This window comes from Priceomyces carsonii (genome assembly GCF_900007245.1).
Source record: "Priceomyces carsonii strain CBS4050 genome assembly, scaffold: Debaryomyces_carsonii_scaffold_6, whole genome shotgun sequence".
Classification (NCBI taxonomy): domain Eukaryota; kingdom Fungi; phylum Ascomycota; class Pichiomycetes; order Serinales; family Debaryomycetaceae; genus Priceomyces; species Priceomyces carsonii.
In genome coordinates, this window is record NW_026946679.1 from 825,631 (window position 1) to 852,088 (window position 26,458).

Sequence of the window (26,458 nt, forward strand, 5' to 3'; positions counted from 1 at the left end):
ATATAATATAAGCTATATATGACGAATAAGAAAACGGTTCAGCATTCTATTAGTCGGTTCTTCAAAGCTTCCCAAGATCAGGAGCCTGAGCCGTTAGATCTGTCTCATGGTGCAAAATCTGCCGTAGAAAAGCTCACTCATTACTCTAATAAGAAGAAGAGCACCAACCATACTTTCGTACCAAAGATAAAGGCATCGGACCACACTTCAAACCACAATGAAGAGTCAACTGATACTGTTGCAGGGAAAGGAGTGACAGAAATAAAATCAAATAAAAGACCAAACACGGCATCTGACCACCATGGCAACGTATATACAAAGACGAGGAAGAGAACGAAATTGACACCGCTTGAAACGCAAGTAGCTGAGTTCAAGGAATTGCATAAAGATAAGCTCTTGATATTTCAGGTTGGCTACAAATATAAGTTATTTGGAGAAGATGCTAAGGTAGGTTCAAAGATATTGAATATATCCTATATTCTTGATGAGAATGATTCCAAATTCTCCTACTGCTCTTTCCCTGTTTTCAAATTGCATATTAACCTTAAGAGGCTACTAGTACATGGCTTCAAGATTGGGGTTATCAAGCAAGCTGAGACGGCAATCGTGAAGTCAACTGATAAGTCATCAAGTCCTGACTTAATGAAAAGAAAACTAACTGGTGTATACACCAAGGGAACATATATGAATGACGAAGTCGAATCTGAAGGTCAGCATTCCATTAATCTAGAGGAGAATCAGGACTACATTGTGTGTATCAACGAATCAAACGAAAATGAGTTTTCGATGGTTGCTGTCAACCCGCTAACTGGTGATGTTATATACGATTCGTTTAAAGATGCTCTTGGGGAGAGTGAGCTCGAGAGAAGATTATCATATATGACACCAAGTGAAGTTCTTATATTATGTGAGGAAAATGAAAGGATTAAAGAGATCAAAAGAATTATCACAATGGTGAGTAATGAAGCTTCGATTATATGTCGATCGCCAAAAGACTATGCGGTCTCGAGCAGCCAGCTTAGGGAATATTTCAAAGAAATCAACAATGGGGAAAGTTCTCACTTGATCGACTACTATACTGTCAATTATTCCAGACCTGTTCAGGCTTGCATCAATGAACTTATCTTATATTTATCTGAATTCAAATTAAGTGCAATTTTCAATATCCCATCTAATATATCCAGTTTTTCAGATTCAAAGAGACACATGTTACTTTCGAGTGATGCCATCCGAGCTTTGGAGATCTTCCAAAATTATACGTATACTAATTGCAATAAAGGCTCGTTATTATGGCTTTTAGACCATACCAGGACTCGGTTCGGTACTAGATTACTAAGAAAGTGGATATCGAGGCCCTTGATTAACAAAATTGAAATAGAAGAACGGTATCAGGCAATCGATGACTTGCGGTCGGGTTTCAATCACGCTGTCGATTCATTAAAAATCCAGTTAGATAAAATAGGAAAAAACTTAGATCTAGAAGAGATGCTAATGAAAGTTCATCTCTCATCTAGCTATAAGACTGGCAAAATTAGCAGAAATAGTGTCTACTCAATGTTAGAATGCTTCGCAAACGTTTTGAAAACTATCCAGACATTCCATTCTCGTCTAATGAGCTTAGAAAATACGATAACTTCACCTTTACTATTAAAAGTCTTCGAAGGTTTAAGGACAGCATCTAGGTCAAATGTTGTGTTTCATCTACAAAAAATGATAAATCCATCATTTCAACTAAGTAACTATAAGGATATAAACGAGCAAAAGATGCATTTTTTCAACCAGGATTATTACAATTGGGAAGATATAGCCATCCAAAAGGAAATGATTTCTAAATATGAAGCTTTGCTTCAAGATGAGCTAAAAGAGATCCAAAAGTACTTAAAAAGACCTCAGTTGAAGTTTGTGACAAACAAGAATGAAGCTTATTTGGTTGAAATCAGAAACACACAAGTAGATACTTTACCCAAGGGCTGGCAGAAAGTGAGTGGAACCACCACTGTGTCTCGATTTCGGACTCCTGAGGTAATTCGACTTTACAAACTGCTTCAATATCATAATGAAATGTTGCTCTGTAAATGCGACGAAGCATATTGGAATTACTTGAACCAAATCAATAATAATTATCAATTTTTTCAAAATATCATCAAAGAGCTAGCCATATTAGATTGTCTATTCTCATTCAAGGCTGCAAGCGAGTTGGGCTCTAATGTGCGGCCCCATCTAGTTGACGAGCAAATTATCAATGTCACAAACAGCCGGAATCCCATAATTGAGAATCTATCTCATGGCAGAAACTATGTGTCCAATAATATCAACATGGCCTACGATGAGAGGAGGGTTCTTATTATTACGGGCCCCAATATGGGAGGTAAGTCGTCTTATGTTAAACAGATCGCTTTACTTGTAATCATGGCTCAAATTGGATGTTTTATTCCATGTGAATCGGCAACAATGGGCATATTCGATTCTATTTTCATTAGAATGGGAGCATCTGATAATATATTGAAGAAAGAATCGACATTTATGACTGAGATGTTAGAATGTTCCAATATTGTTAAAAATGTAACTAAGAAATCCTTAATTATCTTGGATGAAATTGGCAGAGGTACCGGTACCAGCGATGGGATTGCACTAGCTTACTCGATCTTGAAATTCTTCATAGACCACTCTCTCAAGCCACTCATCTTGTTCATTACACATTATCCATCCTTACATACATTAGAAGATGAGTATGGAGGAATTGTTAAAAATTATCATATGGGATACATCGAAAGGTCCAAATCAAATCAAAAGTATCCAGACATTTTGTTTCTTTACACTGTCGTTCAGGGAGTTGTGAGCAGTCTGTACGGTTTGAATGTCGCTCGTTTAGCTGGCTTGCCTGACTCCGTCATTTCAAATGCTTTTCAAGTTAGCGAAGAAGCCAAATCTAAAACAGAGTTAGAATTCGACGAGAGATTAAGTGTGAACTTCATTAAAATCTTAAAAGATTTGCAGAATGAGCGTCCAGTACAATTGGATATACTTCAAAGTTTATTAGGATTTATATAGCCCTTAAAAAACATATAATTATATCTCTAAGATTTATCTAAGCCAAAAAACTTCAAGCAGGCTTCATTAAAAGCAGGCGGATTATCTAGATATATATGATGCCCAGCATTCTCTATTACTTCAAATTCAGATAAGTTTTTATTTTTTTTAGCTATTTCTTCATGAATATGACGACCGCCTTTGTCGTTCATCCAATCTTTGTCGCCATAGAGCCAGAGAACTTTGAGATTGGAGGAAATCACAAAATGAACAAATCCTCGATCACTTAAAGGCAACCTCGCTAAAATTTCATGGTTGATCAATTTGGTAATTGCTAACTCGCCTGATCCTTGAAATTGGTTGAAGATAGAAAAAGAATAATCATGCAACTTCAAGATTAAATCTATAGATTGCTCGCCTGTCTCTGATTTGAGGTTCCTGAATCTTTGAAAGGACCAATAGGAAAGGATTTTGGAGTATAGCGGCCCGAATTTTTGAAGAACTTGAAATGGTGAAATACTATGTTCCCACAAAGTTTTTAGTATAAAATTCTTAGGGAATCTAGGTTGCCCTAATTTCTCCCATAATTTAATTAGTTCATCGTGCTCAATACTATCACCTTGCTTCGTAATTAGTTCCTTAAACGGATCTCCTCCACTCTCATGAGTAGTAAATTCGTAATTCTTTTCATTAAGTAAACTATGGGGATTCGATTCTGTTCCCATTGGACTAACAAGTATGACTTCCTCAACAATCGGGGATTGGCTCTCATCGACTTTCTTATACTGGTTGTTATATTTCATCAAATAGCAGCAGGATAAGTACGCTCCCATTGAATGGCCTATCAATTTGAAAGTTCTTATGTTTCTTTTCTTTCTCCAATTTTCTATCTTGTCAATAAACCAGTTTTCAATCGCAATTATTTGATCTATTTCTTCCTCCTTATTCTTAGTTGTTTTCAAAAATTCGGGTGGGAATTTGGGTCTTGAGGAGTTTCCGAAACCAATTAAGTCTATCGCGTGTATTCTTACTCCTGGTCTCGATTTCAACAAGGATTCCACGTTCTTAATATAATAGCCTAGTGCAGCCATGTACCCGTGAATCATAACTATATGTATTTCGTCTGATTCTGGAACGCATTCTAAGTTATTCTCAAGATAAAATTCGTGAATAAATACACCAGGTTCCACTTCAACGTCCTTTAACTCACTGTAAAGTTTGCCCTCCTTTAAATCAGATGTATCTGTCTCATTTTCGATATCAGGGTTCTTTATAAAAATATCATCCGAAAGCATTGCACGGAACAAATCATATTCTATTCGCCTATTCTTTCTCCTGGAAGCTTCAATATTCAGTATGCTACTTCCAAATAGACTATACAGCCCGTTCCACCAATCCTGAATTGACGCCTTCAAAGATATTGATGACTCTTTAGTGGCTGGCTCTCCTGAATCCTCCGTTACTAGAACACCATCTAAGTCCTCTTTGTTAGGATCCCCCATCACGTTAATTGAATCTTTTAGAAGGGATGTCATAGTCCTCTGGCTTGTTTAATGATAAATATTACGAAGGAAGGAATTTTTTATAAAGATCCTTATCTATATACGGCCATATCGAGAAACGACCTTAATATAGATTATAGAGAGATTTTACATAATACTGATTAACTACGTAAGACAAGACTACGTAACTCAAGGTGAAAAGTGACCTAATTTGTTCATATGCTTTTTCTATTAAGTCTAAAGATCTATTTTAAAAGTTATCCCAAGCAAAAGACGGGTTTTTCACATTAAAAACCACATTAAAGGAGACATATTCCATTAGTCACACATTAGAAACAAAATAACGTAAAAAAAAGGTACATTAATCTCATCGATACGCAATATCAAGACGCCTAAAGCGGTCTCCATAGCTGAAAATCCTACTTTCTATCGATTTCAGTATATGCCGGTGGTGCTGCGATTGGTTTAGAAGAAGAACCTTCTTCCACGTCGTTAATGGAGCCATATGTCATAGCAGGAGCAGATGTAGCAGAAACTTGGTCGCTTATTACTCTTTGGCTGTCATTATCACTCTGGTGGTGATGGTGGTGATGGTGGCAATGTCTTGGTGTCTGGCTCTCTAAGTCTCCAGAATAAACGTAATAAACCTTTGATTCTAACGAATAAGGCGGGTACTTAGCAATTATATACCATGAATGAATTAAACCTGGAAAGTATCCTAAAAAGCATAACAAAATGTTAATTAACGAATCACACGAGCAGAGACCCCGTCTGATCCAAACTGGTAAAGGAGGAAACAACACGGAGATCACCACAAGAATAATGTCACTAAGACAACCACAACAGCCCATATTTGATGTATGTATTACTTCGCTGATTCTTAATATAAAGGCTTTGTTCAATAAATAAAAGTTTATTCACACCTGATGATACTTGAATGTAATCCAATTGAAACTGAAATTACTCGTCAGTCGGCAATCTCTAATGATTATTATTGCTTTCAAGTATTTGATATTACTTTTTAAGCTTGAACTCTATAATATATAATTCTAGTTTACTAAATCTTCAGCAGGAACGAAGGAGTAATGAGATTTTTTATATTTAATTTCTGTTCTTTTACGGTCATTAAAATGATTTCTTTTTCCTCAGAAACCGGTGAGCCGATCGAGCAGAATAAATGAGTGCGCAAAGATGCCATACACACTTAGGCTGCACGACAGATCGAGCAAAAAATCTTCGGAAATATTCCGTTCTAGGTAGCTTAAAGCTAGGGGCGAGCCGTACCACAAATATTTATGGCTGCCGCGGAAACGAGCTATCTGCTGAGCTTTGTTAATTTTTTAACTCTGATTTGCGGTCAGACAATAATTAAGACAATAAATATTTTAGTCTGTAAAGTCGTGACATTATTAAAGCGTCTTTTTCCGCGGTGATCCAGTGTTGCAGCCAGAGATTCAATCTAATACAAAAGTGGATGTCGTGACTACGCTAGGAATTCTTTGTTACTTTGAAGATGTTATTCAGCCTTTTGTTTCATCCGCAAGTGACATTCTAACAGAAAATTTGAAAGACATTCCAAAAAGGACTAGTATATATACATGAAGTAATTAATATATAATATGCAGTATAATATTTTCTGGCTATAACTTTGCCATCAATCACTGGAGAGAGTAGTCACCCCAATAGAATCATGTCAACTTTAGCGCTAAACATTACCTATAAGGGTATTACGAAAAAAGTGGTGAGCTCTAAAAGCTCAACTGTCAATCAAGTTGTTCTGGCATCGCTTATCAAATTCAAGGTTAATGACGCCGAGTATGAGGGTGAATTGATCCATGGTGGAAAGAAGTTAGATGGTTCGCTTGCTTTGAGACTTACTCCATTGAGTAATAATGCAAAGGTTACCTTGAACTTAAAACAAATTCCCACAGATAGCATTGTCAGCATAAAGATGTTGGCTACTTTGCCCTCTTCCAACGAATCAATAACGCTTGTCGTGAAACTAAATCCCAATATCGCCCTCAACGAGTTAATTGATTTGTTTGAAACCAATCATGGCACAAAGCTAAGGGGGTTTGATCAATATAATGCTCAATTGACTGTTTTAGGGACTAGGATTGAGGAAGCAGATTTCAAAAATGTGAAACTCCGGTCAATTATTGGCAATGTTTCCAATACAGTCGTTCGATTGAGTTACTTCAATGCTGACAGTTCAGAAAAAGAAAAGGAGCAAAAGAATATAGTGGATACTCAATTGAAAGAGCAGCAAATTAGGTTGCAAAATCAAAGAAAAGAAAAAGAGAATAGCATGGAACAACCCCTTGTGGGCGTGGATGATAAGAAAGTCTTAACACTGACACAAGATATAGAACCCGCTGATCAAACAATTGATATACCAAAGGAAGAATTGAATAAAGAAGATACTACACTGACGACCACTCAAGAGTTAAGTGATGATTTAGAGTCAAGTGACAATGGAAGCAGGGATAACTCTTTTCAAATTAACAACGCACCCGAGTCGCTTTCTCCTCAATTATTTATGCCATCTGAGACTGAATCACAGAGGTATGAAAATCCAGAAGTTGATTATGACATGACAATAAACCAGGCTCAGTTATATCAGAAATTGATCAGAAAATCTGCAAGTGCCTCTAGAAGTCAAGCTCAAAGAGCTGTTCCTAAAAAATTTTTGATAAGAGTAAGATTTCCTGACAGATCAATTTTACAATTAAATTTTCCAGATTCAGGAACTACAAAGTTAGGTCATTTAATCAAAAAAATTGATGAGTCCATATTACCTTCATTCATAAACTCTTATAATTTAAAGTTCAGCTATCCCCCTTTCAAGAAATTGACCTTTTCCTACACAGAGAACCAAAGAAAACTAATACGCATGCCAGAGTTTCAAAATGAACGGCTAATGCTAATATGGGAAACAGAAATGCCAAGCAAGGGACCATACCTTGTTGAAGATCTTGTTAACACAGCTAAGCACTCTTCAGATCTACCTGAAGTAGTCTTGGAATCCCATAGAGGTGATTTACCAGAGGATAAACATTCCAGCTCTGTTCATAATACTCAAAGTCTGGTTAGTCATAATTCAAGCAAATCCCAAAAAACAAAAGGAGTTCCAAAGTGGTTCAAACTAAAGTAAGAGAGTGTATGTATAATACTGCATTGATGTAATTGATTTCCTATTAAGAGTATTTAGTAAATCGTATTCATTTTAATATTCTAATCCATTTTCAAAAAAGGCTTCGACAGCATTACCGAATCTAGTACCTGCTTCCTTCAACTCTTCGTCGGTAGATAATGAAGCGAAAGTTATCCTGATAAAATTAGAATGTTTTTCACTAAATAGTGGATCAACCGCCATTCTCTCTCCCAAAACCACCTGGACACCAAACTGCAAAAATTTGTAGTCTAAAAGAACCATTTTATCGGCCACACTCACTCCAGGAGGGAGATTTATTGCAACGGAAGCAAACATACCAGCTTCGCAACTTTTAACGGTTAGGTAGTTTTTCTTCTTAGCTTCTGATTTATTTAAAGTAGCAATTAGGACATTCCTTCTGTGACCATAAGCCAATCTCATTTTCAAAATCCACCCTAAATAACCGTGAATACCTCCAAACTTTTTAACGATAACGTTAAGAAGTATTGACTGCGAAGCGCCAGATGGAGCTCTTGTGCTTAAGCTAGAGTATAAGTCTAACGCCGCAATAAGACGCTGATGGGCAACAATAAAACCTAGTCTCAAACCTGGGGCAAAAACTTTGGAGAAGGATTCGACTCTAATCACCCTACCATGAGTGTCAAACTTTAAATAGGATGGCGTCAATGTGTGGCTCAAGTACTCTTCTACAGTTATACTATCGTCCTTTATATTTTCAACAGACGGATCTTTTAAAGGAGGCAAGGTTAAATAATGATAAGGATCGTCTTCAACAATCAAGAAATCATGAATGATAGATAACTCATAAATTTTTTGCCTAGTTTCCACCGATTGGGTAGACCCTACCGGGTTCTGAGCAGTCGGAATGGTGTAAAAAGCTTTAGGCTTTCTCCCTTTGAATTCTGGTTTCAATTCATCCCAATTCTCTAGTAATTCAGTGAGATATTCAACATCGATATCTGGTTTTGGTTTATCTAAATCAAACTTGACGGGAACAGGAATGCCACCTACATTCTTTACCGTCGAACATATTGGAGTAAATGTGAACTCTTCCATCAAAACTGTATCACCAGGATTAATGATTGTTTCCATGACTTTATTCAATCCCTCTGAGGAGCCGTTTGTAGATAAAACTGACCAGTTTTTATAGCCAGGGTCATGAACAATCTGCACAAAGTCTTTCAAAAATTCCTTGAACTTACTTGCCCCAGCTACTTCGCCATATTGTAATGCCACTGAGAGACCCAATAATTCTTCTTCATCCTTCGTGATCACAATGGAGCCTCCTTTCTCTTCTTCATTAGCAAATAAGGTGTCCTGGAAAGGATATTCATCCACATCAATAGTAATTCGTCTGATTGGGAAGAAAGCTGGATCTGGAACACCATAACTCAATGCCAACGGCTGCAGATGAGCCTTAAAACCCTTGGGTTCGTTTATCGAACCAGCGGACCTAAAAGATGGTATATTCTTTGTGGTTGCTTTCTTAGATAAAAAGCCTTCGACGTTAAATTCTTTGGTAGAAGTTGGAGACATGATTGATTCACAACAATATCCAAGAAACAGAAGTAAGACTTATTAATGTGATATATAGCTTCCCCATCGTGTTAGTGCCGTATCAGTAATATTGTCGCCACACAAGGATTGATTGAGATAACAATATAGACTACGGCTTCAACTTTCCCGATTCGTATCCCCAATTAGGTAAGTGCCGATAATTTTGGAGCCAGAATCAGAGAGAGACAGAGGAAGAGAAGAGAAGAGAAACGGAAGAAGAAAGGCAGCAGACAAAGAGTGATGCTATTGGATACTATGGCTCTTATGTCGCCTTTTTCAACATCCAAAAGTACCTGCTTTTCAAATTTTGGAGTTAATTGAAAGAAAACGGTAAAGATTACTAATTGCCTTTTTGCTTTGTATCTGTGATTGTGGCTTGTGAAGTGATGCAAATTTATGAGTCAGGATTAGGTATTCATCTAGAAAAACAGCTTTTGTGTATTGATATCTAAAATAGAAACTGCCAAAAATAAATGGTTCACAACATCCAGTTAGCGATCGATCTGAAGTACCAAGAGATATCATCTTTTCTGCTTCTTTGGAGAAGATCCGTTTAGGTTTTCGAAGTTGTCTGGAGTAGCAGGTTTTTCAGATGCTTGAATCTTAGGAGTAGATATTTCTTCGTGGAAATCTTTTATGATAGAGTCAACATCATCTATGGTGAGTTGTCGAACATCTCCTAATTTCTTGATCTTATTGGTGATATCCTTGCATTGTTCGTCTGTGAAGTGCAAATTCAATTGATCTACTCTGGATTTGATTGCATTCCAGCCAGTCAACCTGTTAGCAAAGTGTATATATCTAGTCAATCCAAAATCTGAAGGTTTTAAAATTTCATAAGTCGAAGGATTTGCCAAGATAGCTTTAGCATGAATACCAGCCTTATGGGTAAATGCGCAAAAGCCAGTAATCGGGTTGTTGAAAGGAATGTTTACTTGTACGGCTTCAGCAACTAAATTCTCCAAATCTCTTATTTTATGAAGCTTATATTTTGATAAGACGTAATCGCGATCAGCAGCTATCATACGTGCCATCAAGCCTCCTAGTGGTGTAATCCCATTACGTTCTCCGATACCCAATACAGAAACGTCGATTAAGCGAGCACCGCCTTCTAAAGCAGTATAAGCGTTTGCAATTGCACAACCGGTGTCATTGTGAAAGTGACATTCAATGTCACAGTTCACAACTGATTTCAAAGTTCTTACGAGCTCATAAACCTGTCTTGGGTTAGCTCCTCCCACAGTATCTGCAATACCAACTCTGTTGACGCCAATCTTATCAACAGTTCTGTAAATGTTCAAAAGGTCAACTAGATCCGACCTGAAAGAATCTTCCGAAGAGAACCTAATTTCTATCCCCTTCGATTTGACGTACTCAATCACTTCAATCGCTGATTGGGCAATATAACTCATGTCTTTGCCATGAGAATACTGTCTTAAAAACAGAGACGTTCCGATGACTACGTCCACTCCATCAACACCAGTTTCTACAGCGACCTTCGCATCATCCATATGACATCTGATATGAGTCAAGATCTTAGACTTCAAACCTAATTTACAAATTGCCTCGCAATCCCTTCTGCTCTGTTCAGATGCAACTGGAGAGGTCAATTCAATATAATCGGCGCCAAAATCGTCAAGTGCCTTTGCGATTTCGATTTTTTTCTCAGTACTGAAGAATGCATTGGCAAATTGCTCTCCTTCCCTCAAAGTGCTTTCAATGATTTGAAAATTGGATACATTCGATAAAAAATCCCCAGGATTAGGCCCATATGGGTTTGAGTTTATTAGCTCGTTTGATTTATGTACATCTTCACTAACTTTTTTAAATCCCTCAGGTTCTGACATTCTTAAAACCCTTTCTATTAATCAAACTCGAATTAAGTTCTATCCAACGAAATTGAATGTTTATATTCTCAATTCAACCTTTTATGTGCTGAAGAGCCAAAGGTAGCAAAAAAAAGAACTCATCGACAATATAACTTTACAGGCAGATAAGAATAATTTCATTCGCAAGTTTACTATAAATCTTACGTAATTTGATAAAGGTGTGATGATAATGGCGTACAATTCCTAAATATCCATATTCATTATTCCGAGACCTCTACTGTACTGCTCAGAACCTGAGTAGTTGTACCTAAAGCCCAGGTAGTTAGGAGAAGGCAGGCTCGTAATATGGGGAGTATCAAAGTTATTGAACCTGAAGCCATGATAATTACGTCTTTGATTATCATCAGTTATATTAGTATTTTCGAGAAGAGACAAATACAAAGCATATTGTATCTCTTGCTCTTCTGTTTCAAATGGTATGCTAGTACCATTTTGTAAATTATATAAGCGTTGATTACCCAGATGTTGATTAATTCTCGTATCTCTTCTGATAGGCTCTGGTATTAGGTCGGGTATAATTGTATCAAATTCTTTGTCGTCAACGTGATGGATCTTCCAGAGATCTACTTCACTTGGAAGCATATTATATTTTTTAAAATTTGCTATTGAGTTCTTTAAAACTTTATCATTCTTCACAAGTGTCTTATTAACTCTTAATACAGGTGCAAATCTTGGGTCAAAAGATATTAAGTCCAAATATTTATGAAGAGTGGGACGATATGGAGGAATTTCATCATCGAAGAAACCATATTCATCAAGTGGTGGTTCCTCTGTGCTATTCGGACTTGGCTCTCCGATATCCCGATGTGAATCCATGCTATCATCTCTAAACTGTAAGATTGAAGGAGTAGTAACTGAGCTAGAAGTGCCACTAGTGCCCTCATCAGATGAGGCTAGGTAGATATACCTTGAGGGACTTATTATTCGTGGAGTACTGTAAATCCTTCCTACAGGGGATATTGAGTTCAGCCTATTTGTAGGAGCTCTGCTTTCAATCTGACTATTAATCTGATCGGAGCTAGATAGTCCTCGCCCTGAAACACTTTCCGAAGGTTGTTTTCCAATTTTCTTCTTTCTATTGAAAATATGCCCCATAATGTTAATCTTTGAATCTATATGTCTATCTTTATGTTCAATGGAGCCCTCTAGTGATTGAAAATCTAAGGATATGAAATATCCCAAAAATTTCCAAATCTCGCAGTTCTATATAATTTCCTATTTTGTCCTTTCCTTTCACTCCGAGCCAACAAAAAGGAATGAAGTATTACGACGTGAACGGCACTTGTTGAGATGGCTTGGGGTAAGAGCAACTACAGAGAACCCCATCACATAGCTAATAGGGTATTTTACTGTTTGTGAGCCTAGTCGGAATATAGATGTGTCACAAGTGTGCTTTGAGAATATGAATAGATGAAGACAAGTTATATAAGGAAAACTCTACATTGAGATATAACATACCAATGTCATATATTAATTCATAAATACTGGCACATTGTTAATATTGACTTATACACCGTAAAAACTATTCGGCTACGCTTTGCCACTTAAATTCAATTCTTCTTAAGTCCGTCAATTTGGTCTTCCAATTTGGAAATAGTTTCCTTCTGTTTCTCTAACTTTTCTTTCAATGCCTTCAATTGTTCCTGCTCGTGCTTCCTGATATAGACGGTTTCTTGAGCTCTTTCCTTGTCACTAAAGGAGTCGTTTGCTTGGTTAATAGAACCCTCCGTGGCAACTACTCTGGTCATAGAGAAGGATCTAACGGAAGATCTTAACGTTTGCTTAGTCAATTGGGACAACATTTTAATTGATTATTCTTTAAACCTGTTAATAACTTAATTGCTGTTGTTGAGACTCTTTGCTCTTAAAGATTTTTTTTAACTGGGGGTATCCCCTACCAAAATTTTATGTGCCTTCTATTGGATATGTACATATGCAGGATTTATTAGCCTAAGCTACCTCTGATGGTTTCTTTGACAAGTACAAATGAGCTTACGTTTTAATCTATAAGAATGACATTAATTTAGCCCAAAGGCTATTTTATTTACAGTAAAATTTTTCTGAGCCCGCAATTTAGGTACTAAAGCTACATATTTCTCTGAGGGAGATACCTTGAATACTTGTGTACAGAAGCCAAGAGGCCACAGCTTCTTGCTCTCTTGATAGCAATGCCTAGTTTCTTTTGGTTCTTTGCGTTGCAGCCTGTTACTTCTCTTGGAAGTATCTGACCCGTGGAAGTTAAGAATCCGGACAATATCTCTGGCATTGTATATAAATCTAATGGATCTATTCCTGCTCTATCAAACTTGTCTATTCTGTTTGCAGAGTTTGCTCTTGTTCTTGCCTCTCTTCTCTCTATGTCTAATTTGTCGCTCGACAAATCAAATGGATCATACGTATCTCCAAGAGAAAACTTCCTGGTATATTGTGAGTCAATATTTATAGGTGGCTGTGTGTTTTCTTGTAACGATCTCGCAATCCCGACTACCTTACTTGTTATTGACGACTTTGAGTTAGCCGTAGCATTCTCTGAACGCTCGTTTGACCATGGTTCGTTACTTTTCATTTCAGGTGATGATGGAAGACCTTTTCGCAAAACACTTCTGGTATGGATGTAGCGGGATCCGGACAGCTGTACCCTTTTCATGCAATTATTTATATTAATCCTATTGCAAAGCATCATACCTATTCACGCAAATAATATTAAATAAGTGTCTCTCTATTTTTTCTATGTATGTAGTTTTAGAACGGATTTTCCTTCGCTTTTTCAATCTGATGGACACGGTGGTTTTGTGTAATTGTTGTGTCCCATGGACCTTCGGCCATTTAAATTTTGATGATGAAGACTTTTCTGAAAGTTCTCAGAACAACCGTAACAGTGGGCAAAATAACGGTTATTAGGCGTAGTAAAGATATACGCATATTACATATTCCGTAAAAGAACTTCGATCTATCGAATAGGGGTGTGTTGGGAAAGTGCTACTTATAATTTCGAGGAAGACAGCTGTGTTTTTGAATAGCAGCGCAATACTAATAATAATACTATCCATCATAATAGATCTTTGAAAGGTTGAAGGACTTTTTAATTAAGTTTTAAATTTCTTTTCAGCAAAAATCCTGATATAAATAAAATACGATATGGGTGAAAGGGGCCCAGAGCAGTGGCTAGAGCAAATCAAAAAATGTGTTGCTTTGTCGGAACCAGACATGAAGCAGTTGTGTGAACTAGTTAAGGAACTTCTTATGGAGGAGTCTAATATTCAACCTGTTCAATCACCTGTTACTGTGTGCGGTGATATTCACGGTCAGTTCCACGATTTATTAGAATTGTTCAGAGTTGCAGGTGGTTTGCCATCTAAAGATAATAATACCAGCTATGTCTTTTTAGGTGATTATGTCGATAGAGGTTACTTTTCGCTAGAAACATTCACTCTTTTGATGGTGCTTAAAGTGATGTTTCCCCATAGAATTACTTTAGTAAGAGGAAATCATGAGTCTAGGCAAATTACCCAGGTTTACGGGTTCTACGAAGAGTGTTTAACCAAATATGGCTCTACTACTGTCTGGAAGTATTGTTGTCAAGTTTTTGACTTTTTGACCTTAGCTGCTATCATAGATGGGAAGATTTTGTGTGTGCATGGGGGTTTGTCGCCAGAGATAAGAATGCTAGACCAAATCAGAGTCTTGAGTAGAGCTCAGGAGGTGCCTCATGAAGGAGGTTTCTGTGATTTGGTTTGGTCTGATCCCGACAATGTTGATACTTGGGCTGTTTCTCCGAGAGGTGCCGGATGGTTGTTTGGTGCTAAAGTAAGCAGAGAGTTCAATCATATAAATAACTTAGGTTTAATCGCTAGAGCACATCAGTTGGTAATGGAAGGTTTTCGATATCATTTCAAGGAAAAGGATGTTGTAACTGTGTGGTCGGCACCCAACTATTGCTATAGATGCGGAAATGTTGCCAGTGTGATGCATATGGATGATGACTTGGAACCAAATTTTAAGATATTTAGTGCGGTTCAAGATGGTGACTTGACTGTTAAAAGTAATCCTAATAAGCAACAAAGAAGCGACTACTTTTTGTAAACATGCATCATGAGATAGCATGGCTTTTTACAATGATTTTAAAGTAGAAAATGACAGGTTTCTTTTTTTTTTTTTACTATAATGTGAAGTCTCTTCGCATGGACGAATATGAACGCATGATGACTTATTGCATTAATGATGAAATTCATTTAACGAGGAAAAGAATCTTTCAATAAAAGTCGACATTATAGATACTCCCAGTTTTATTTATTGTTTTTTTGTTGGTCGATTAAGAAACAAAATGAGAAAAAAATAAATGACTTCCCGCGTTCCTCATCTTTCTTCAACTGAATGATGTATAAATGAAGTAAGAAAGAAGGACTTAAGTTTTAATATACTTTTAATGATTAAGATAAGTTACAATTTTTTAAATATTTCTCGTCTCTTGTCTTTTTTAATGTATGTCTATTTAAAAGTAGCAATGCTGCTATCATTTCTATTTAGTATTTTTATGCTTTATTTTTCTTCTTCTTACGTTTCTGGCCTATTATTTGTTTAACATTGTCAGGTACCTCCGATTTATCGGCTTTCTTTGGTTGGGGACCTTTGTTAAGATTTCCTTTCTTTTTGGAATCTTTTCTAGACTTCGATGTCTTATACTTTTTAATGTCCTCCTTTCTCTCTTCTTCTCCATCGTCGCCCTCTTCCCTTCTCCTTTTGCTGATAGCACCAGAATGACGGTGCTGTTTGATCTTATCTCTTCTTCTTTTTATGACCTCAGCATTCTCAATTGCAAACTCTACTATAAGCTTTCTCTTAGCTAAGCCCTCTAACTTAGCCTTTGCCCTTTCTTCTTCAGTGAGCCCTTCTAATATCTCAGGAATCGACACTTCATGTGCATTTAGCCACCTAAGACCCATCAATGCGGTCTTATGGTCTCTAAATTCTACGAAACCATATCCCTTACTACGACCGGTTTCACCTGATCCTTTGACTTCTTGAACAACCTTTGCTTGTCTCACAACACCTTTCTTTTTAGATTTTTTCTCGGCTTCTGGATCTAAATTGTCCTTTTTGTCCTTGAGAGATCTACCAACTTCTTCTTTTGACAACGGTTGTCTCTTTTCTTCTTTGACCTCAGTTGCGAATTGTACAACTGCTTTACGGCCCAAAGACTTGAGTGCTTTTGAATTCATAGCTCTTGGAAGATTCCTAATAGCCAATCTCGTGAGTGATAAATGCAAAGTAGGGTTTTTCTTTAGTTGTTGCACCCTTAATTTATAAGACTGCTCCCTCATTTCTAAATCTGTCTTTGAAATATATTGTGCTAATTTAGAGTTGGCCGTTATTCTTCCTTCATTCAAAAGAAACAAATTACGCTTATCCTTCTCACCTGGTGCTTTACCTAAAATCTCCTGTCTTTTCTCCAGGTTTCTCTCGGCTAGCTTTTGCGCTGATCCTCTATCGACCGTTGAAGATACTGACAAAATACGTCCACTGTAGACATAATCGGGGGAAACATCATCGGCAATTAACAAGGACGAGCTGGCTACTGATGGAGCATTTTCCAAGCATTTGGTATAAGAATCTTCATCAACAAATGCAACGAACGCCGATCCTTTGGCTAACCCAGTTTCCTTATCAATTACTGGTAAGGCATATTTTACTGGTCCGAATCTGTTAAAATGCTCTTTCAAAGAAGCAGCGTCAGCATCATACGGAATATTCCTTACAAAAATTGAAAACGGTTCTTGTCTGTTCTTTTTAGGGATATCAGGTTTGCTATCATTTATCTCTAATTCTGCATCTTCTAGCTCTTCGTCACTGTCATCTTCCTCGTCTACTTCATCTTCATCCTTGTCTTCATTCTCATCCTCTTCATCTTCGTCCCCTTCATCTTCTGAAGTCAATTCGCTGTCCGAATCTGAATCTTTATGCTCAATCTCTTTATGACTCTCATTATCAAGCCCCACTATTTTCTCTTTTTCAGTACCTTCACCACTTGCTTCAACAGTTTCTTCTTCCATTTCCTCGCCTTCGCTTTCCTTCTCCGAATCTTGCTCTTTGACTTGTTCCCATTTAGATTTTTCGATTGCAAAATCTACTGCCACTTCCCTTCCATGTATTTGCAACCCCTCGGATCCCTTAACAGCACGATCAGCTGCGCTCTTTTTATTCATCACAACGAAGGCAAAGCCAAGCATCTGGCCGCCTTTCTTCTTAGGAATATAAGCATCGAAAACGCCCCCATACTTAACAAATATCTTTTTCAAGTCATCAGGATTCTTCAACGACCAAGGTATATTCCTGATTATGAGTCTAGCCCTTCTTTTTTCGACTGGCTCAGCTGGGACTCGGTTCTCCAATGTGCCACGTTTATCTTTCCTATCTCTTCTCTTAGCCATGTCGACTCTTAAAAGTCTCCCTTTGAATTTCGTTTTTCTTGCTTCTACTAACGCTGTCAACGTATCATCATCCAATGTGAATGATACGAACCCGAATCCTCGTGATTTCCCATCACTGCCATTGACAATAACAGCATGCTTCACAGGCACAAATTGTGAGAAGAATTCTGATAATTCATCTGATGTAGCCTCATAAGGGATAGAGCGAACAAAAAGTGTCTTTCTGTCTAACCCGTCATCCTTCTGGTCAACCGGAGACTTAGTCTTATCTCCCTCTTCGCTCATGATGATTGGATTTTGAAGTTGTCTTTTGTAGACCAACGAAAAATTCCTTCATTCGATGCCCATCTCTTCTCCAGCACTAAATTTTCAATATGCAGGTGTGTTATACAAATGATTTTACACGCTTTATTGATTCAAAACAAGGAAAACATAACGGCCCGCCATTGACCATATCAACATTAAATGGAAAAGCCTAAGAGATTAAAAAATGTCCTTCCTAACACATATATTCCTTTGTTATCCAAGAAGAGTTTGGCAGCGATCTTAGGGCGGATGACAAAGAATTCGTTAATAGATTTTATGCGTGTTTGGCCCTCACTAGTTAATACGCAACCACAGCTTGATAAAGAGAATACTGGAAATAGTCAACAGGCCCTAAACGACATGGTAATAAGAGAGGCGATAGATCTTAAGCAACAGGCTGGAAAAGTGCCTAAAAGAAAAATTGTTGACAAGATAATATTCGAATATTGGTGGAAAGGTCTTAATGTCTTGCAATTATCTCAGCTCGATTGTCAATTGATTGTGGATCGCCCAAATACATTTTACTGGGTATCATCTGTTGTCAAAGATGCTTTTGGTAATGAATCATCTATTCTGATAGATCCAGCAAAATTTTTGGATCTTCTTGCAAGGGATCTAAGTAATACTTTTATGACATATATCTATGTTTGTCGTCACCCACGTCTACCCTTGATGCTATTAAGAGTTCAAATATTCGATTTAGAATCTTTTGATACCCAACTGAAGCCTCATATATCCTCCCAACGGCCCTATTTTATTGCTTTTCCATTGAACTCGCCATATGTGATACACTCTCTAAGTAACGATATTATTAGTAATATTGTGTTGCAAGCCGTTGAAAAATGCTTGCCTCAAACCTCAAGGAATCTTCTCAAGATCATCAAGGAGGATTCTCCTAAACCAATAAGGTCCTTGGAAGCAATGCAAGTGTTGTATGGAAGTTCAAGGTTTGGAAACAGCTCGGGAATATGGGCGCCTTATGCTGACGGAACCGTGGATATGCTTCCGTTAAATGCCATTGAAGAACATAAGGAGCTTAATCCGTCTATTGAATCAGATAGTGGTTTGTCAAAACGAGAGCAAATAGCAAATCTACGCTTCAAAGGATCTATTGATGGTTCTTTAAAATCTGAATATCCATATGACGACTATAAACAACGCAAAAGAAGGAAGGTGATGATTGAAGCATCTGAGATTGACAATGAAGATGATTACGAAGAAGCCAAAAAAAGCGAATACGCATCTATTGCGCCAATCCAATACACAGAAGTTTCACTTCAAGAAAAAATTAGAGATAGCTATTCTTCTATAACCATGAAGTTTGTGGGTACAGATGTATTTGCAGGTTTACATGAGCTCTCTGTTTCCACGGACGATATTTTAAATCCAGCTATCGTTCCGCTGTGGCTCTCCGGTGAGGAAAACACCAAGATCATTGTGAAGGATGGAAAAGTCTTGGCTACTACTTAACGTCCCAATTTTTTAATGAAATCTTCAATTAACTTTATTGCATTTTCGTCGTTTGCATTGCTAGCTTGACCCATCACATATTTGAGACTGTTAACATCTTTGTTTTTCATGGCCTCCTTACCTGCAAGAGTGAAATCTTTATTTTTAACAAATAATTTTACTTTATCTGCGTAGTTTGCATCATAATTCAGTATATATTCCGATAGATGGCCCTTTGGACAGTTGGATGCAAAACATGCTTCTATTATACGCTCAAATGGAATCTGCGTCTTCAATTTGTTCCCGTGAGAATGGCTAGCTATAAAATCATGTAGCAAATTAAATTCCTTTAGTCTGCAACACGTTTTTAGTACTAAGTACCAAAATTTTTCTTCCTCGACTTTAAACTCTCTAACGATCTTTGATGCGGGTTTTATTTGATTCATTTCAATTAATTTGATTAATATTTCGCTTAATGAATGTAACTGGTAGAACTCAATTTGATATGTTTCCGTAAGTCTAGCCTTTAGATCAACTATCTTCAGTTCTTTGCGTAAGATATTGGCTTCTTTTCTCTTTGGCGAAGAATTTATTGATTTCAATAAAATAGTCTTGTATTTCTTATGGTCTTTCGTGATCATTGATTGTTCCAATCGTAACATATCAAGTTCCGTCCTTCGGTCTTCTTGCCTGTAAAATCTTTCTAGCAATTTTTCATCTTTCATTCCAATACTTTCAATCCAAAAATGAGAAATTAGATCCCCACTAATGTATAAGCTGTCTTTTAAAAAATCGACCCCCTCTACCTGTGCGGCCAAAGAATTAGAAATCAACTTCTTTTGTTCATTTTGGTTCAAGATCTTTAAAAAATGAGCTTCATTAAAATTAGATTGTAAATATAGCAAAATTAATTTGCAAAGTTCATACTCAACTGTCTGAAAAGCCATCACCAAAGCTGTCTCGGGATCTTCGTTCAAAATTTTGTTAATTCGCTTGGAAATCGATGGTTCCAAATTAACCAACAATTTGCATAAATTTAATCGCCCTTCTTGGTAGGCGACGTCATATATTTGCAGGATAGAGACATTAGTCTTTGCAAGTTTGTGGGCTATATCCTTGAACAAATCTGTGTCTGTTTTGGCTCGCTCGTGTATAATTTTTGAGCAACACCAATGAATATAAATCATATCTTGTAAATTCTGCAACAGCATAATTTTTACTATTTTTATAGCTAGATAATGCATCTTTCTTTTAAGGAGCATTCCGATTATAGTCTCCCACCCAACAATGGACAATTCATTGAAAGTTACGAAAATGCCGACATCAATAGATCTTAATTGATTCAAAACCTTTAATGTATTTACCGTTTTCAAATAATCATCAGCATCATATGCCTCATCATTATATGCCATTCCAAATGAAGCTGCCTTGAGGAGTCTTTTTTGCCAGAAGGGTGAAAAGTCATCCAATGATGCTTCTAAACAATCATCCATTGCAGAGACTAAAGAACCTTCAGATTTTAAAAACGAAATATTAGTATAAGCCTTAAATGATTGTTGGCCAAATTTTTCAACACAATCTAACAAGATACTACTAGGATGAGATGATCCAATTTGAAATAAATTTATTGCGGTGTTCGATACTCGTCCCAAAAACTCGACCTTATTACTTGTGAAAACTTTCAAGCCATCATGTTCGGACTTAATTATAGGAATTGTGAATGTTAAGCTCTCTTGATCTTTAGTCATAAGTTCAAAGTCGTTATCATCTTCCTCAATTATATCATAGAAGAATGAAATTGATTGCTGCCCAGGTCCTATCAAGGTCAATTCATCTCTAGAAGAAATCACTATTGCATCATTTGCGCACCATTCAACTTGACTTGGTGAAAAAGCTTCCTTTGAGATGTCGTATTCCAAAAGGACTTGGTTGAATTTACTATTCGTAACAAAAATTGTTGAAACTTTATCGTTTACCAAGGCAACTAAATGACCATTCGGGGAAGCTGATATCATGCTGAAAGGGCCATCTGTTAAATCATGATCTAAAATTTCGAAGAATCCCGATTTCATGTCGACTACTACCGACAATACAGTTTCGTTGTAACTAGCGAGTAAAACAAACCCATCCTGGTCTGCTCGCAAAGGCTTTAAACAATGGAATTTTGACACATCAATTTTCGAGAAGTGTATTTCATAGTTCTTAAGCGAGTCTAGATCTGTTATTATAAGGCTATCTGAAAGTTTCATTATAAGAAACTTATCCCAAATTTGAGCTTCTAAAACTTGGTATATCCTTTCATTCTCGTCGTTTTCTAGGTTAGTTATATAATTTAGCTTAGGCCCATCGGTCATATCTTGAGACGTCAAGCTATTGTTAATAGGCTCCAATTGAATAAGGCCCTCTGTAAAACAATATTCGTCGAAATTACCATCAAAGTCCTTGTAGTACCTAAATTTCTGGTTGCTCAAAATTACCAATAAGTCCTCGTTTCTAAATGCAAATTCAATTATGTGATTATCTGCCGTATTATTGTAAACTAAAGACCAAAGTTTTTTACCTGTGATGGAGTAAACATCAATTAAGTTAGGAAATGAAGCTTCTTTCGAAGCTAACGCCATAACCGTAGAATATTGAGATATAACTACTTTATAATTAGTAGATAAATTCTCAATTGGCCAACTCAATTTTTCATAGCATGGCCGCAAGGCATAGTATATGTCCTTTATCTTCTGCCATCCTAGAGAAGGGTTTGTCGGCATTTGATATTAGTTTCTTGTAGAATTAATAAACTTTCTACTAAGAAAGTAACATATATTTAACGCGAAAGCCAAAGCGGAAAGTAATATATATCTCAAAAATATAGAAAGACTAGAAGCAACATATCTTGACTATAAAAACTCCCACGAGATGTCCGAAGAGCCGCAGAGTGAGCAGTTTGTCACATTAGTGTCGTCAGATGGATATAAATTTGTTATTTTGAAGGAAGTGGCCCTGATCTCATCTGTCTTGAAAAGTACCCAGGGCTTCCAAGAAGGAGAAACAGGCAAAATAAACCTTGATATGGATGGCGATATACTTGAATGTATCGTGGAGTACCTTTACTACAACTTCAAGTATAAAGAACAGGCTGAACACAATACCATTCCTGAGTTCAATATAAAGACACATCTTGCATTGGAGCTTTTGGTGAAAGCAGATTACCTTGATATCTAAAGTAATAAAATGAGCTCCTTGTGGTCTGTTGCTATCTATTTCGGGCCACACTGTTGTGCATTTGTCTAGGTGTAACTTCCATGCCTTAAAAATCTGGACTTTGGCATATCTAGTCTTTTGAAGCGTCGGTTTGACTTGATTCCTCGGAATTTAGAGACTTTTTCACGCAAGGCACTTTACTATATATCCTGAGTACAATCACTGGGCAGCTAGTCAATATGGTACTCAGTAACCACTACTTAATCATGTATAATTCCTCCGTCTCTGTGTATGTCCATCCTGCATATTGTCAAAAGATGATAACGTTAATAGATTGATTTATAATGAAGGATATGTTTAAGTAAGGATTTAATACATAATAAAAGTAATGAGTAGTAGTGAGTTGTTAGATTCCCTCACTTCTGAGGTGGAATCTTTTACGAATACAGGCTATAATAGTGTCAGTGGTCTCTTGAAGGAGTCTAATAATTTCTTGAGTTATCTTAAAGAAGTTGAATCATCGTTATCGGAGGATCTTAAAACAGAGGAACAAAAAACCAAAGATCCCCAATCTCTTTCGAAATTCGAAACTGAAGCTAGTCAATGGTATAAGGAGTCAATATCTCAGCTAAAGTCTTACAATACTTCCACAAATAAGTTTCTGAAGAATATCCTCAATAACTCAAAGTTTAACATAGATCTCGATGAGGCTTATACTTACCCCTTGAATTTGAATAACTATCCTGAGAGAGTTGGAAAGGGTTCTTCTGCCTATAATGGTTCTGATATATCCCTCAAAGCTATAAAGGCGGAAGGACATGAAGAGCTTCTAAAAGCTATAATTTTACATTTATTAAAAATTGGTCAATGTGACTTAGTTAAAGAAATGGTGAAGGAATTAGATCATGATGTGGTAATTGAAGAAGAGTTGCTTTCCAAATTTAAAGTATTGAATGAAATTGTGGATGATATAATAATGAAACATGATATTACGAGAGCATTAAATTGGTTCAAGGATAGGTATAATAATAGCATGACATTATCCAATTCATTGAAAAATATACCTTCTCAGCATAACTCTTCAAGTGATCAAATCGAATTTAAGTTTCATATGTTGCAGTTTGCATTATTGTTGAATAATGGTTCGTCATTTAATTTAGATAATGCTTTGCAAGCTTACTTGTATTCGAAAGAACATTTCTCGAGGTTTTTCGTTGATTATCTTCACGAAATTTCTCCTATGTTGACATTATTACTTTTCAAAACTTCCAGAGACGATGACGATGATGATTACGCTAGAAAGCATATGGTAAACTTGCTTTCGGAGTTTACAAATAAAATGAAATTATGCTTCAGAATGGATCAGGATAACAATAGGACTGTGAATGGAAGCTCTATGTTCGTAGGTGAGCTTTTGGCAAACTTTGAACACTTGCATTCAAATCCGTCCATTTTCGTCAATCTAGCGAATGAGTTCATTTCGGAATATTGTAAAGACTTAAAGCTTTCCAATGATTCATCACTTTTTCAAAGTATATTGGCTGGTTTTATCAATTTGCCAAGCTTCTACAAGTATAACAAGATTCAGATGAAATTGAGCAAGATAAAGAATGACCCTGAAGTTGAAGGCTCCAAGATAGATAGACCAACCATCCTTGAAGCCGATTACAGTTATGATTTACCTTTTCAATTGCCGGATTCTAGTAGATTTCTATTCAAATATCATCCGATATTCATTTGTCCAATATCCAAGGAACAATTAATTCCAGTTACAAATAATCTTCACTATGACTCTGATGATAAGCACAAGAAGAAGAAAAAGAGATCGACCCTTGATCCATCTTCCAATACAGCTCTCAATCTGGTAGTTGTTTTAAACTTTTGTCAGCACCTCGCTTTGAGGGAAAGTGTATGGCAAATATCAAAGAAAGGCACAGAGATTTTTAACTGTCATTATTGTTACAAGAAACATAAATTCTCTGATGTAAGTGAAGCTTACTTTATAGATTTGTAATAAGTCTATTTATCTGACGAAATAAACGAATATTATTATAGGATTTGATCTTTTTTTTTTTTATTTTTTTTTCTTATATGCCTATATCTGAAAATTAAAAGACATAAATATTTACGATCGATGATCTTCAACAGCTTTCTTCTATAGAGATTAAAGTTTGAATATGACGCGGCATAAGAAGTCGTCTGGGAATGCGAAGGCCAAGCTTCTTCTGGGGGAAGAATCTCTTTTGGGAGATCCTTGGGTTCCAATATACGAAATGCCGGTAGAATTTGATGCTCATCACTTTGAGTCAGCAATGTCAAATTTAATAAAACAACCAAATATAAACTCCACTGTAATCATGAGAGCAGATATATTAAAGGAAAACAAATATGATCCAAAAGAAGGGGATTACACGTTTGTAAGTAAATCAATTAACGAATTTCCAAAGTTCCCTATGTCAGACACTGAAGAAGGAGAAATTCTCCATAGGTATCTTCAAGATGCCGAGTTGAAAAGCATGCCATTAGGCAACTCAGCACTTGAATTAACCATCAAATCAGAAGTGGTTAGGAGGATTATCCCCAGAAATCCCTTTAAGGATTATATAATAAATCAGACTTGCATAATATTGACTAATGAAGACACTGTCTTCGTTGCATATATTCCACATATCCAATCGGAAGAAGAAACACCATTTTACCTTCCTCCAGTTCGAGCAATTGGTATTCTTTATCATAAATCGAAATTATCGATCCACTATTTACCTTTTGATTTCAAGAAACAGGATTCTTTAAGGTCATTAGATTGGACAGAACGTCCTATAAGAATCGCGCTTAGATTGCTAGAGACATCTAGTAAACATTCACAGGGGGCAAAAGATGGATATGAGAAACGCGTTTTGCATGACTTAGTTGTTCCTAAGGTGGCTTTTCAAAATAGGTATATCAGCTTGAAAAGAAAGTACTCATCGCAACTAGTCAGTCAGTGGTGTGAAAGCACTGATCCAAAAAAACATGTTTTTGAAGATATAGCGATTGCTGCATTTTTAATCGAATTATGGTCTCAGAACTATAAAAGTAATGATGAGTTTGAGTTTAGAGATTTGGGATGCGGTAATGGACTCTTGGTCTATATTCTATTACTGGAAGGTTATAAGGGACAAGGTATTGATGCAAGAGCTAGAAAATCTTGGAGTATGTATCCACAGGAAGTTCAGAACCAATTGAAGGAGCAAGTATTAATTCCTGGAGTCTTGCTAAAGCCACATCCTGCTGTACAAAAGCTCGCACCACACATTACCGACAATGGGAGGTACTTCCAAGTTCCCGACAAGGTCTCAAGCCATTCCGAACCTTTAATGACCTATCATTCTGCTGCAAACCTATTACAATCACCGCATATTTGTACTACAGAAACCTTTCCTCCAAATACATTTATAATAGGAAATCATTCTGATGAATTAACATGTTGGATCCCTTTATTGAATTTTCCCTTCATGGTAATCCCGTGTTGTTCTCACGCACTCAACGGTGCAAAAGTACGCTATAGCCCTTCCAAAAGGAGATCTCCACTGTATCCAGTGAATGTTTCAACGTATTCTGCCTTGGTTGACCACGTTGAAGACTTATCGGTACAAATGGGGTGGTTAGTTGAGAAGGAGATGTTGAGGATTCCCAGCACGAGAAATGCTGCTCTTATAGGAACACAGAAAGCACCTGCATTCCTCAACATCTCAGAGGATTCTATACAAACTAGGGTATTAGATATACTCGTTTTAGAGGGTGGTGCAGAAGGATGGGTAGAGAACTCGATGGCTCTCATGAAGAAACCACCTAGAAGCCACTAGTTTTTTTGTAATTAGTATTAATATTAGGAAAGGAAAACTCAATAATTCATATTTAATTACGGCCCTTGTATCCTTATGACCC

At 36.7% G+C, this 26,458-nt stretch overlaps 15 protein-coding genes across 15 annotated transcripts; 6 read left to right on the forward strand and 9 right to left on the reverse strand.

Annotated features, from left to right (window-relative positions):
- Positions 1-18: 18 nt before the first annotated feature.
- MSH3 (mismatch repair protein) lies at positions 19-3,051 on the forward strand (the record flags this gene model as incomplete). The annotated part of the gene is made up of 1 exon (XM_062955561.1): positions 19-3,051. One exon carries the CDS (start codon positions 19-21, stop codon positions 3,049-3,051), a length of 3,033 nt encoding a protein of 1,010 aa, XP_062812152.1.
- Positions 3,052-3,077: 26 nt separating this feature from the next.
- On the reverse strand, positions 3,078-4,565 carry PRCAT00005485001 (uncharacterized protein; the record flags this gene model as incomplete). Its single annotated transcript, XM_062955562.1, has 1 exon — positions 3,078-4,565. The coding sequence occupies one exon, from the start codon at positions 4,563-4,565 to the stop codon at positions 3,078-3,080; it is 1,488 nt and encodes a 495-aa protein (XP_062812153.1).
- A 386-nt stretch (positions 4,566-4,951) lies between these two features.
- On the reverse strand, positions 4,952-5,383 carry PRCAT00005486001 (uncharacterized protein; the record flags this gene model as incomplete). The annotated part of the gene is made up of 1 exon (XM_062955563.1): positions 4,952-5,383. The coding sequence occupies one exon, from the start codon at positions 5,381-5,383 to the stop codon at positions 4,952-4,954; it is 432 nt and encodes a 143-aa protein (XP_062812154.1).
- Positions 5,384-6,222: 839 nt separating this feature from the next.
- PRCAT00005487001 (uncharacterized protein) lies at positions 6,223-7,686 on the forward strand (the record flags this gene model as incomplete). Its single annotated transcript, XM_062955564.1, has 1 exon — positions 6,223-7,686. The coding sequence occupies one exon, from the start codon at positions 6,223-6,225 to the stop codon at positions 7,684-7,686; it is 1,464 nt and encodes a 487-aa protein (XP_062812155.1).
- Positions 7,687-7,758: 72 nt separating this feature from the next.
- On the reverse strand, positions 7,759-9,243 carry ARO9 (aromatic-amino-acid:2-oxoglutarate transaminase; the record flags this gene model as incomplete). Its single annotated transcript, XM_062955567.1, has 1 exon — positions 7,759-9,243. One exon carries the CDS (start codon positions 9,241-9,243, stop codon positions 7,759-7,761), a length of 1,485 nt encoding a protein of 494 aa, XP_062812156.1.
- A 542-nt stretch (positions 9,244-9,785) lies between these two features.
- PRCAT00005489001 (homocitrate synthase) lies at positions 9,786-11,111 on the reverse strand (the record flags this gene model as incomplete). Its single annotated transcript, XM_062955568.1, has 1 exon — positions 9,786-11,111. One exon carries the CDS (start codon positions 11,109-11,111, stop codon positions 9,786-9,788), a length of 1,326 nt encoding a protein of 441 aa, XP_062812157.1.
- A 225-nt stretch (positions 11,112-11,336) lies between these two features.
- On the reverse strand, positions 11,337-12,248 carry PRCAT00005490001 (uncharacterized protein; the record flags this gene model as incomplete). Its single annotated transcript, XM_062955569.1, has 1 exon — positions 11,337-12,248. One exon carries the CDS (start codon positions 12,246-12,248, stop codon positions 11,337-11,339), a length of 912 nt encoding a protein of 303 aa, XP_062812158.1.
- Positions 12,249-12,703: 455 nt separating this feature from the next.
- Positions 12,704-12,955, reverse strand: PRCAT00005491001 (uncharacterized protein; the record flags this gene model as incomplete). Its single annotated transcript, XM_062955570.1, has 1 exon — positions 12,704-12,955. One exon carries the CDS (start codon positions 12,953-12,955, stop codon positions 12,704-12,706), a length of 252 nt encoding a protein of 83 aa, XP_062812159.1.
- A 284-nt stretch (positions 12,956-13,239) lies between these two features.
- On the reverse strand, positions 13,240-13,836 carry PRCAT00005492001 (mitochondrial 37S ribosomal protein bS18m; the record flags this gene model as incomplete). Its single annotated transcript, XM_062955571.1, has 1 exon — positions 13,240-13,836. One exon carries the CDS (start codon positions 13,834-13,836, stop codon positions 13,240-13,242), a length of 597 nt encoding a protein of 198 aa, XP_062812160.1.
- Positions 13,837-14,291: 455 nt separating this feature from the next.
- On the forward strand, positions 14,292-15,236 carry SIT4 (type 2A-related serine/threonine-protein phosphatase; the record flags this gene model as incomplete). The annotated part of the gene is made up of 1 exon (XM_062955572.1): positions 14,292-15,236. One exon carries the CDS (start codon positions 14,292-14,294, stop codon positions 15,234-15,236), a length of 945 nt encoding a protein of 314 aa, XP_062812161.1.
- A 449-nt stretch (positions 15,237-15,685) lies between these two features.
- Positions 15,686-17,866, reverse strand: NOP4 (mRNA-binding ribosome biosynthesis protein; the record flags this gene model as incomplete). Its single annotated transcript, XM_062955573.1, has 1 exon — positions 15,686-17,866. The coding sequence occupies one exon, from the start codon at positions 17,864-17,866 to the stop codon at positions 15,686-15,688; it is 2,181 nt and encodes a 726-aa protein (XP_062812162.1).
- Positions 17,867-19,353: 1,487 nt separating this feature from the next.
- On the reverse strand, positions 19,354-22,098 carry VPS16 (tethering complex subunit; the record flags this gene model as incomplete). The annotated part of the gene is made up of 1 exon (XM_062955574.1): positions 19,354-22,098. The coding sequence occupies one exon, from the start codon at positions 22,096-22,098 to the stop codon at positions 19,354-19,356; it is 2,745 nt and encodes a 914-aa protein (XP_062812163.1).
- A 148-nt stretch (positions 22,099-22,246) lies between these two features.
- On the forward strand, positions 22,247-22,552 carry ELC1 (elongin C; the record flags this gene model as incomplete). The annotated part of the gene is made up of 1 exon (XM_062955575.1): positions 22,247-22,552. The coding sequence occupies one exon, from the start codon at positions 22,247-22,249 to the stop codon at positions 22,550-22,552; it is 306 nt and encodes a 101-aa protein (XP_062812164.1).
- A 367-nt stretch (positions 22,553-22,919) lies between these two features.
- On the forward strand, positions 22,920-24,545 carry PRCAT00005498001 (ubiquitin-protein ligase; the record flags this gene model as incomplete). The annotated part of the gene is made up of 1 exon (XM_062955576.1): positions 22,920-24,545. One exon carries the CDS (start codon positions 22,920-22,922, stop codon positions 24,543-24,545), a length of 1,626 nt encoding a protein of 541 aa, XP_062812165.1.
- A 163-nt stretch (positions 24,546-24,708) lies between these two features.
- Positions 24,709-26,376, forward strand: PRCAT00005499001 (tRNA (uracil) methyltransferase; the record flags this gene model as incomplete). The annotated part of the gene is made up of 1 exon (XM_062955578.1): positions 24,709-26,376. The coding sequence occupies one exon, from the start codon at positions 24,709-24,711 to the stop codon at positions 26,374-26,376; it is 1,668 nt and encodes a 555-aa protein (XP_062812166.1).
- Between the last annotated feature and the right edge of the window lie 82 nt (positions 26,377-26,458).